This window comes from Sceloporus occidentalis, unplaced genomic scaffold (genome assembly GCF_023333645.1).
Source record: "Sceloporus occidentalis isolate IW3139 unplaced genomic scaffold, rSceOcc1.0.p SCAF_2, whole genome shotgun sequence".
NCBI lineage: Eukaryota > Metazoa > Chordata > Lepidosauria > Squamata > Phrynosomatidae > Sceloporus > Sceloporus occidentalis.
In genome coordinates this window covers 56,531,233-56,543,631 of record NW_028316982.1, presented here as the reverse complement: position 1 = coordinate 56,543,631, position 12,399 = coordinate 56,531,233, and the positions used below count along the sequence as shown (strand labels likewise).

General features: G+C 40.2%; 1 protein-coding gene across 1 annotated transcript in view; it reads left to right on the top strand.

The window, feature by feature from the left end:
• The window catches only part of HS6ST1 (heparan sulfate 6-O-sulfotransferase 1), a 276,654-nt gene extending 264,921 nt beyond the window's left edge, over window positions 1-11,733 (top strand). The window contains exon 2 of the mRNA XM_089509558.1: window positions 9,345-11,733. Coding sequence (XP_089365684.1) covers window positions 9,345-10,053 — 709 coding nt within the window. The 3' untranslated portion in view covers window positions 10,054-11,733. The remainder of the gene's footprint in view (window positions 1-9,344) is intronic.
• Window positions 11,734-12,399: the final 666 nt, after the last annotated feature.

Below are 12,399 nucleotides of genomic sequence, written 5' to 3'. Positions count from 1 at the left end.
GACTGGCTGATTAAATTATATGAAGCCAGAAATATGGATATATTATCTGCATCCTTGAGAGGGAAATCAAAGGAAAATTTAGAAGCAGAATGGAGTTGTCTTGGAAAAATCTGAACTCAAACTTAAATTATTGTTAAAACTATATTATAGATACTTGCTATCACACTTGTTTAAAATATGTTATAGATATTAGAATTGCTTTCTAATAAGAAATAATACCATGGAATCACAAATGATATATATTGGGTATTAGGAGTAAACAACTAAACTACAAACTGTGGGAATGTCGGATTGTTAAGGAAGTAGAACTAGAAAGATACCGATATCTATTATCTTATGTATATATATTTGTTTATTTGTTAATTTGTAATTGTGATATTTGTGAGATGTTAGAGGATGGTGTTTTTTTTTTTGTTTGTTTGTTTGTTTGTTTTTTGTCTTAAATGTGTGTATATTTCTAAATAAAAATGTTAAAAAAAAAAAAAAAAGAAAATTAAATAGTGTGATATCAAGAAATAAATTAAAAAAAGATTCTAGAGAAGTGGCTTTTTCAGATAGATGCTTTTTTAATAGATGGAGTTCCTTGCCTACTTATCACCTAAACTATATATCACATTAATTGAAAGCACCATCAACTGAGGGCTCTGACTGTCTAAACAGTGGCATTTTGTATCAAACGTTTTATGTGATATTTTTATTGAGCATGTGGCTTTTCTGAGCACACCCTTAATATGTTCATGTCATCCGTTTTGACAAATGGACAATGTCATCTTCCTCCCTTGTTCCAGATAGTATGGGACATACCTTAAAAGCATCCTGGGTGTGGTATGTCTTCCATCTTGGAAGAAAAGTGGTATATAAATCAAATAAATAAATAAAAATGATGCATAACAGATCAGGGTGTTCTTTTGATGCACAACAGTAATGCAGTCATGCTACAAACAATTACCAACGTTAGGGCCAGCCCTCATGGTCATTTTTCCTTTCTCCACCCATTTACTCCCTTAAATAAAAAAGTCTTCTTAGCAACATCTCAGGGACATGGATGTAGATCCTTCCCCTCACTATACTTTTAAAATGTATTTTTACAAGTTACTGCAGTGGAACTGCCAGAGTTAGGAGGAATCTTGTCAAGATGCCCATCTACCCATAGGTATTCAACTTCCCCACTACCTGTCACCATTTTTACCTTCTCGTGATTTTTTAGTTGCTACACACACACCGCTGTTTTCTCCCAACTGTGGTTGTAATTCTGTAGGCCCTTACCTAGGTCTACTGAAAACAATGGGACTTCCTTCTGAATAGCCTATCACCCTGATAGCCAGTCTAGTGGATACAGCTGAGCATTGCACAAGTCTAGTGGTGTGACAAGCAACCCCTGGTGAATTTTCCTTTCTTTTTTTTTTTACACTACCATTAAAGGGACAGAAGCCCTTTAGATATGCCTTAAGATTTTATTACTAGGCTGCAATCCTTTATACCAGTGGTCCCCAAACTGTGCTCTTTAAGGGGTTTTGGACTTCAGCATCCAGAATCCCAGACTATTGGCCAACATGGCTGAGGCTTCTGAGAGCTGAAGTCCAAAATCTCTTAAAGGGCACAGTTTGGGGACCAAAGCTTTATACCATTGCCTACAAGATACATCCATTTAGCTCACTAGGACTCATTCTTGAGAAGACAAGTACTGAACTATGATCCAAAATAATCCAGAAATAATCCAGTTTGAGACTGCTTTAATTGCTCTGGCTCAGTGATGGGGAATCCTGAAAACTGTAGTGTGTTGTGGCACCAGAGTTCTCTGACAGAGAAGGCTAAGGGCCCGAACAGACAGGCCAAAATAAAGCTGCTTCAGGTCACTTTGGAGGTATGCTGTTTAAATGCTGCATGTAGGCTTGCCATATCCCGCCTGGGGGCGGGACTTTCCCAATTTGGGGCGGGCCTGCATGGTCCCGCCCCAGTTTGGCCCCGCCCCCAGCCAGGCCCTGGAGGTGGCTCCGCAATCGCGGAGCCGCTTCTGAGGCCTCTCTGGGGCTTGGGAGGCAGCGTCTCCCAAGCTTCAGAGGGGCCTTGGAAGGCTCCACGATCGCGGAGCCACTTCTGAGGCCTCTCTGGGGCTTGGGAGGCAGCGTCTCCGAAGCCCCCGAGGGGCCTTGGAGGGCTCCGCAGTCGGAGCTCCGGCCGCAGGGTCGTCCAAGACCTCCGCGAGGCCAGGGAGGGGGAGGAGGCCGCTTGCCATCGCGGCGATTGCCGTGATGACAGGCCCCCACACTCCTTCCCGGCCTGGGAGCAGGCCGAGGCTTCCTCCCAAGCCGGGAAGGAGAAGGAGGACAAGGTTTTAAAATGTAGGACTTTTTTTAAAAAAAATTCCTGGCTAGGAAATTTTTTTTATAAGGTCCTACATTTTTAAACCCTGTCCTACATTTGTCCCGGTTTGGAGATCCTCACCTATGGCAACCTTAGCTGCATGCATCCTAAGAAGCTGGAAGCTGCGCCAAAGCCATGCTCCAGTCCTAAGGACTACAGCACAGCTTTGGCGCAGCTTCTGGCCTCTTAAGATGCATGTGTCATTTAAACAGCATACCTCCAAAGTGACCCGAAGCAGCTGTATTTTGACCTGTCTGTTCAGGCCCTAAATGTCTCACAAAATTCCAGTTTCTAGAATTCCCTAGCACTGAGCCAGAGCAGTTAAAGCAGTCTCAAATCGGATTCTTTCTCCAGTGTGTTTTGGACCTAAATTGTAATAGCTAAGCCCAATGCTCGACCTTAGAGCAGAGCCTTTTGACATTTTAGTGATTTCAATGGATCTGCTGTAGATAGAAATAATTTTGGATTTGACTCTTTCTGATCCCATCACTAGCACAGGGGTTACTTTGGAGAGAGAATAAGGAAGCACATAGTAATATTTCTGTGTTTCTTGAGAAAGAATTAGGCAAAGTAGCAAGTTTTCCTTCCATGCTTCTCTTCAATTGGCAATGACAGGGAAGTTTGCTTTAACTGGATTCTGGCATCGTCTTCCTTTTCCTCCTAACTGACTCTCAATAGTTCAGGCTTCCATTGCTCTCTTACATCCCATAGGCCCTAGAGCTTCACAGGTTCTTGTCAAAAATTTTAAAACATATTTTCTTTTAATGAAACCTATATACTTGAGTGTTTCTAGGGCAGGGGTGGACAAAGTGTGGAAAATCCATCGCAAGGAAACTTGCTTTATGTGTATTCTGGTATATTTTTGCAAAAAAACTAGGTCAGCTTTTCTGCAAAAATCTAGACCAACCTTTAACCCTATTGTTTTTATAGTTCATCACAGGCAATGGGCTATTAGCATCAAGAATAAACAGTGTGGATTAAATAACTGTTACATAACTTGTGATACAAACAAAGTTAGACATGGCGTACAGAGATATCTTTTTCACAACATTCAAGCACACTGTTGATATTTATGTTTTTTAAAAATTAAGTTGTATATAGAGACAGGTATTCTTCATTTAATGCAGTTAAGACAAGTGTAGGAGGCTGAAGAGGTCAGTATTTTAAACCAGCAGAAACATTATCACATTGAGGCAAGCATTTCATCTTGGCAGGTGTGGGGATACCTGCTGGAAAATCCAACATTTCAGTTCCTATTTGTATGGCAAGCGTGATGAATTGAAACAGACACACTTGCAAGATTGGGCATCATGAGGTATTGGTAGTTACAGGCCACAAAAATAGGATGTGAGCACGTAAGTAAATGCAGAACATTTCCTGCTATCTTTAAAAAGCACGTGTTTTTTTTAAATGGAAAGTCTGTTCATATTCCACTAAAAATAGTACTGAAGATGAAATACAAATAAAGTTAGCAAAGTTATAATCAAAACATTAAAACTCATCAATTAAAACATTTAAGAACAGATCAAATAAACATGAAAAACACTTTAAAAAAATAACAGTACCCACTAGATTAAAAATTCAGTTGAGTTTAGAAGCCAAATGTTGCCCTGAATAAAAATGTATTTATCTGTTGATGGAAGAACAACAAAGATGGAATGAGCCTGGCTTCTTTGCAGGAGCTTCAAAAGCCAGGGAGCCACCACCACCAAGGTCCCCTGTCATATGCCAGCCCAATGGACAAAGAGAAAGCCCTTTCCAGAGAGTTTAAAAACCCAGAAAGACTAATGTGGGAGAATGCAGTCTTTTAAACAGTCTGATCTCAAGCCATGTAAAACATTATAGCATATAACCAGTACTTTGAAATTGTGCTTGTTCCCTAATTCTGTCTGAAGATCAGCATAATTCCATATGCATAAATCAGTAAGGGCAGAGAGCAACCCTACTGATATACCCTTCCACTCTTGTGATACACCCATATGCAGAGAGACAGGCATATATCACCATGGCAGAGGCAGCACAGAAGTAGACATTGGTCTAGGAACATAGTGGTGAACCTATGGCATGCATGCCCTCTCTTGCACGCAAATCCATTTTGGAGGGCACACAGAGAGATGGAAGGGTGGGGGAAGAGGAGAAACAGGTATGCGCATGTTCCTTCTCTTCCCCTGCCCTCCTGGGCCTTTAGCTGTCTCCGGGGAAGTCCTGTCCCTGGAAGGCAGAACTCCTGCCCCTGGGAGTCCCATCCTCCCCGGAAGATCCGCCCCTGACACCAGGTAACACCCAGTGCCAGAACTCCTTTGAGAACCTAAAAGGTTCACCATCACTGGTCTAGTAATTCCCTCCTCTCGTTCCCATGTCACAACCCTAGTCCGTTGGTTCACAGCTAAGGGAATGAACCGGGTGCCTTCTAAGGATCATTGTGGAACATCCCATGGCCTAGTACAGTACTTCCCAAGCTACTTGATGTGGAAAAGCAGAAGGGCATTTTTCCCAGTCTGTCAGGAAGTAGTGCCATATTGGCACTCATTAGCTACATATTTTTTTCTTTCTTGAAAACTCACCAGGGATTGGCAGTCAATGGCTTATGATCAGGCACCTGCCATAGAGTTGGAAGAGACTACAAGGGCCACCCAGTCTAACCTTGTGCCATGCAGGAATGCACAATCAAAGCACTCCAGATGTTTCAAAACTTCCAAAGAAGGAGACTCCACCACTCTCCAAGGCAATGGAGTTCTTCCTAATGTTTACATGGAATTTCTTTTCACAGACCACCACTTTGAGTAGTGCTGACAAGTATATACCAACCTCTAAATTTAGGAGCTTATAGGAATACATATTGTATTACTCAAATCCCATGATAAAAAGATAGATAAAAATATATTATTATTAACCAAGGAAGCAAGCAATATTTAAGAAAGCAAGCCCAGCACTAAGCAAAGGACTTCTTGGTGATTTAGAAATAATAATAGCTTAAAACAGTTGCTTGGCAGCCCATCCCATGAATTTCCCAGTACCTCCCAACAAAACCAGATGTGTACTGACATGGTTTATGCACACACACATGGGCTAAGAGGAAAAGGCAGCAGGAGGCTCTCCTGGCATTTGCTTAGGTCAAGAGGCCTCTGGCGTCTGCTCTTTCAGAGAAATAGCATTCTCTTTTGTTAAGGACATACAGACAAAAATCAGTCAGCAACAGCACTAGATTTATGACCACTGACTTGTTTCACCAACTAAGATAAGCCAACTCACAAAGTAGATGCTACTGATTTTGCATAGGGACCTAGAAAGCTGCCATATACTCAGTTCTGCCCATAGTTTACTAGTCCATCTAGCTCATCAATGGCTACACAGTCCAGCAGCCACTCTCCAGAGTTTCAGTGGCAGCCTTTTGCAGTCCTGCATTAAGATTTCAAGGATTGAATTTGGGTCCTTTTGCATGGAACACATGAGCTGTGTCACCAAACTATCCCCTTTTCTGGTAGGGGATAGGTCATTATTAAGACTTTTCATTATTCATGCTTCTCAGCAGAATATGGAATTAGTGATACTATATGAATTCTTGAAAACAAGAACCATTTAAACAGGTTGTTGAGAGGGTCAAAGAAGAACTCAAGGGCTGTAGGGCAAGAGTCTATTCCCTGCAGTGGTTAGTTTATCTGTCATAGAGCTTCAAGACATGTTTTCCATCTGGAGCAGTCAGATGCTTTCCAGAACAGCCAAACATTCATAATGGGAAGGGTGTTTATCTTGCTTTCACACACACACACACACAAATATACCTACTTCATCCATAGGCTGCTAGACTGACCAGACTCAAGCTTCCATATTTTAAAAAACTTGAAATATCCTGCATATCAATTATTTCACAGAAAGCCATGCAAATGATTTTAAAGGTAGTAAATTGTTACATTTCACTAAAGTGTAAAATTTATGTTTTGTTAGTATCCCTTTGGTTTTTCTTGGCACGTGATTTGGATTCTTGTACTATTGTAATCATCTTCCACTGCCAACTGGTCATATTTCAGGACTAAGAACCCAAACTGGTATTGCAGTAATTTAAAAATACTGCCTTCTGGAGCGGAAGGGAGAAAAGTGTTTAAATGAGATGTGGAATTTCTCTCTCTCTGTGTGTGTGTGTGTGTGTGTGTGTGTGTGTGTGTTCTTTTTTTTTCCTTTCACCACATTTCACCCTTTTTAAAGTTAAAAGGTTATAGCATGTAAAATATTTTTTCTCTTTCTTTGTCTCCCACGGGAACATCTGGCATCAGTCTTCACTTTCCTGTGCTTTCCGCTCCCATATTTTACCCCTGCCTCTTAGGGATTTCATAGCACTGATCATTTAAACTGTAGCTGCATCCTGGACAGAGCAAATGAATCATTATTATGGTCTGCTATTAAAATGAATGAAATGAGGGAAATACATGGGAGCTTGGTCTCCCTCTACCCTCCTCTGTAAGTGTTTCCTTATTAGTGTGACATCCTTCTCTTGGCAAGCATCTGAATAGCAGACATTCCTGTTTGCTCTTCTTACAAAAACAGGAGACATGCACTTTGTACTTCTTCTAGTGCCCATTAAATTAAATAAAATTCCTCATAGTGATTTCACTAAGGTCCCTGATGAATCATTAGAAAATGAGGACATAAGCATTGTTTCCAATTCAGGAAACTATCCTGCCCACTGCCTATGAGGTGCTTTTAAATGGCACGGCCATCTTGAGCAGTAGTTGCAATTGGTGGATGGATAGTGCTGAAAATGATGACAATGATAATGAATGTTGTAAATATAATAAATGGAACTATTAGGGAAAATATTTGAAAGAGCGTCTCTCCCCATATGAGCCTGCCAGAGCTTTAAGATCATCAAAGGAAGGCTTTCTCTTGGTCCCAGCACCATCACAGGCTCACTTGGTGAGAACACACGTTTTCTCAGTGGCAGCTCCCACCCTCTGAAACTCCCTTGCGCAAGAGGCTGGCTCCTTCCTTGCTTTCCTTTCACAGGAAAGACATTTTTGTTTAAGCAAGCTTTTCATGGCTAAGCAAGGAAGATTCTCATTTAGCTGTATGGTTTATCTGTTTTTAACTTTTGCGTGATTTTAAATGGTTTTATAGTGTTTTAATGTGGGGATTTTAAATTGTTATTCTTTTGTTGTTAATGTTTTTAATTTGTTGTTCTGGAAGCCACCTTGAGGGGAAAGGCAGCATAAAATTAAAATAAAAAAAAAAATAAAAGTTCCTGGTTTTAAAGGCAGGGTTTGTTTATTTATTTATTTATTTATTTATAGCATTGTTTATCAAGGCATATAAAGATCCATGTACATTACTTCATGGTTGAGATAATCCTCCACCATGGAGCTACTTCTCCATAGCTACATCTTCCAGTGCTAACCCCCTCCTAAATCCACATTATAAGTGATAATAAATATTGTTGTGTCGCCGGAGAGCAAGGGGATCAGCAGAAACACACCCAGATATTTTTCTGTACCAGGATGAGCTCCAATGGGCATCTTCAGGGACCTCCTCGGAGTTTCTCAGAAGATTCTTGTGGGTGACTTAGGAAATAGTTGAATGCATCTCCACTGACCCCTTGCTTCCTCACTGACAGTGAAATTGCTTTGTTGGGAAGGTTTATTACTTAAAAGGTGGTTGTGGGATGATTTGGGCCGTTGTGCAGTGAGTAAAGAATTCTGACCTCCACCATGACCAAACGGTCGGCTATGATAGCATAAGTTGGATTTTAGTTATTGTAACTCACTGACAGAGTAGCAGCCAATATCTCATAATTAGCAAACACATGTGTGATCTGTAGCTTTTGAAAAGCTTCAGATGATAACATTTTCTTATGCTACATGCGTCTGATGGAGTCAACAATGTCCATGAAGGTTATAGCGTAGACTATAGTTTGTTTGGGATCAAGTTGCAACAACAAATTAAGATGTCTCTCTCTGTGTGTAAATTTAACCAAATGCAAATTGTAATAGAGAGCCCTTTATAATCTCCTTAAAGACCAACAACAGTGGAGACCATAGGCACTGCATAGGGCATTATAGAGATATGAGGCCCCTGCAGAAAAGGCCCTGTTCCTGATAATTGCCAATCTTACCGTTTTTATTGGGAGAATGTACAGAAGGCCTCAGATGTTGATTTGTATACTTAGACAGGCCCATACAGTTGGAGACAGTTCTTCAGTTTACTCTGAGGTGGTTGAGGTGATGAAACATGTGGTGCTTTAAGCATATGTGTGATTCACAGTTTAAAGTAAGGTTACATTATCTGGTGGTGATGATGTATGAACTTGCCTCTAGTTTCCATCCAAATAAGATTGTCTTATCCTTTTTCAGTATTTTGTCTAATTCTCTTTGCATTTTTGAAGCAGAATTTTTATCCATAGCATATTTTTTTCAGATAGAAAATAACTGTACTGCTGACCTATTGAAAGGGCTAGAGAAACATAAAATACCTTGTTCATACAGATATGCTGGTCTGTGCTGAAAACTAGATTAGGCTCTGCAGGTCAACCAGTTCTACAATTAAACCTGGGCCCTTTGTGTGTGTATGTGAAGTGTAAGTTATCTGGGCAGTCTTGCAGGTCTCTGCCACAGAATGAGTTGTCTTGACTGACTTCTTAAAAGTACACGGTAGTCTGAAAGGCCAGTGGATCCCTAAAGCCAGAAGAGTTTCAAAAGGGTGATGTATCATTTGAACTCTGGTGATGTATTCTGACATTACTGTCTGTTGCTGAAAAGTAGTATCAGAGAGCATAGCTGGATGGAGAGGAAATACTTTCTGATTAGAAGAATGAAATCTTTTTGTCTCATATATTTGTGATAAATGAGTAAATAATGATTTCATCAAATAAATTCTTATGAGGAAAAGGAGGGAAATGATGACAACATTGAAGTACTTACTGTTGTTTGGTCTTGGATGTAATCTATAATATTATAATTTTTAGAATATGCATTTATTTTTCTCTCTTACAGAAAATTTTATTACATCACTTTGCTGAGAGATCCTGTATCCCGTTACCTCAGTGAATGGAGGCACGTCCAACGAGGAGCTACCTGGAAAACATCCTTGCACATGTGTGATGGCCGAACACCAACTCCTGAAGAGTTGCCATCATGCTATGAAGGCACAGACTGGTCGGGATGTACTCTTCAGGAGTTCATGGAATGCCCATATAACCTAGCCAACAATCGCCAAGTGAGAATGTTAGCTGACCTGAGCTTGGTGGGCTGCTATAATATGTCCTTCATACCAGAAAACAAGCGAGCACAGGTATTACTGGAGAGTGCTAAGAAAAATCTCAGAGACATGGCCTTTTTTGGTTTGACCGAGTTCCAGCGGAAAACGCAGTACTTATTTGAGAGAACTTTCAATCTGAAATTCATCCGGCCATTCATGCAATACAATAGCACAAGGGCAGGTGGAGTGGAAGTGGACAACAACACCATTCGGAGAATCGAAGAACTTAATGACTTAGACATGCAGCTGTACGACTATGCAAAAGACCTCTTCCAACAGCGATACCAGTACAAGCGTCAGCTGGAGAGGATGGAACAGAGGATAAAGAATCGGGAAGAGAGGCTTCTTCACCGGTCTAATGAGGCACTTCCCAAGGAAGAAACGGAAGAACAAGGACGGTTGCCGACAGAGGACTACATGAGCCATATTATAGAGAAGTGGTAGCCTTGGCTGAATTTTATACTGAGAACAGGATATTAGGGTTTCCATAATAAAAAAAAACCACAGAATTTCAAAACAAAACTCTTATTTAAAAACAGTCTGTAAAACAGAAAGTAGAATGCTTCTTTAAACAAAGGGTCTTTTTACTGTTTCTTATAAGACCAGTGGGGTTCTTAATAAAATAAAATAAAATAAACAAAAAAAGAGTCCATCGGAGAGAGCTCAGAGTTTAATGCACAATGTAGTTCCCCCATCTCTGAGACCAAATACAGTGAACATGTTTCATTCTCCAAAATGCAAATCTAGAGGTCACAGACTGTTGCTTTGTAGCCATCCTTTCCCCTCAGCAACAGCCATTTGATCTACAAAATGTTTCTCTCCCTTGCTCATGTGCGGTTTTCAACTGTGAAAGCCATGAGAATGACAAGAGTTGTAGGGAGTGATTTCACCTCAGATTCAGCTGCTTGGCTTGGAATGGAAACCATGATTAAAAAGAAAGGAACCCAGTCAAAACAGCCCATCAAAAAGGAAAAGCAGAGGATGAGAAACAATCAAGCAAACCAACTACAGCCTGGACCGCATGTCAAGCACAGACCTTTGGATTCATGACACTGGTGTCTTGCATGCATACATTCTCATTGCATTACTAAAATTACTGGTAAATTTGCGCACAAATATCCTCAGCCTTTACCTTTAAGGTCGTGGTCCAAAAGCTAACCTGTTCCTAGCCATGAAATCAAACATAGATGATCTTATCACACATTCACATAGACGTCCTTTGTAGAGGTAGATGATGTGCACCAATTCATCACATTCAAAAAGGAAATGGTCTATTGGGGTAATTACAATCAACACATAAACGTCTATATCATTGCCTGCTTAGTTGGTCTCCTGCTTGTGCTTGCCTATGCTCAGAAACACCTTTTGCTTCCACTTGGGACATTTATTTAATTTGATGCAGATATGAAACATTCAGAATGTTCACTGGTTGACACTAATTATTGTTCTCAACACCAGTGAGTATTCTACAGTAAAAGTTAGATGCACTTAAATTCCAGGTAGGAACTGGACAATTCAATTATAATGACTTCAGCTGGGTTTAGCTACAATTAACTTTTGCTGGACTGCATTCACTCACTAGTTATAGAACTGCTGCTGTGTTGGAACTTAAGAAGCACATTACATACCACTCTTCTGTACAGGGGCAAAGTCTGTCTTGCCTTTTTATTTATGAGCAAAGCAATAGCATTTGGAAGACTGGAAATCTTGATTGATTCTAAGTTTCTAGCTTGGGTTTTAGAAGCTCTTGATAACCACATTATTCCTCCTTTTTTTTCACCACCATATAAGCTTTTGTTTGGATAGCATTTGGTGATCATTTATTTGAACTCTCTCATCTAAAGCACAATTTTTTCTTTGCTTTCCAAACACTTCTGTGAGTTGATCTGAACCCAAGGTGAATGAAACAGAATCAACACGTGTTTTTGCCACCTTCTGTACTTATCAATACGATGTAAATGGCCAGGTTGTAGACAAAATCTGAATAAGTTATCAATAAGCTTGATTCTCAAAGAATGGGCTCACTGCATATCACAGAGAGAACTGAAAATAGAGAAGGATAGACTGATATATATGTATGTGTGTTCCAATGTGTCTTTCAGCATAAAGAAGCACTGAAATTTCTTATGACTTGTGATTGATTTCTCCTTTCCTAGCTCATTTAATCTGTGCAGTTTCCAAAGCTTTGGGATTCAAATGGGGGGGGGGGGGATGTGTGTGTAGTTTTTCCAGAATGAAGTAGTTATCTCTCTTGTGCAGAAGTTTGCCTAATTTTAAACATACGCAGTTTGCTATTGCTAAGCATTCTTGCCCTCATCCAATCAGTCAGTGAAAATGACTCAGAAAGATAAAGAAGGAATGCCCAGTGAAATGCAACCCCAAACCAACTGATTGGAAAACCTGCTGATTTTTTTCCCCAGTATCTGTTGGATCAGCTCTAATATCCAAGTTCTCCCAACAACCCACATATTGAAAGATAACGTCCTTAAATACTCGGCTGGGTACATCTATGTCAGCATTAATGCTGCTTGCTGACCTTCGTATGTGCCTTTTATGTGATCCCACCCAGAAGGCCTTCCTCTTTTCTGAGTAAAGCATATCCGAATAAAAAAAATAAACTTGAGGTTTAGGCAAAGACACCTCTTACATTCTAGGATTGACTGAACATTATTTGGGGATGCAGGGTGGGGAGAACAGCATGCTAAAAATCCTACATTTGGAGATTAATGACAGTTTGGTATTTCCCAGGCATTTCTGTAATTAAAGAAAAACCTTTTAAAATTCTCTATT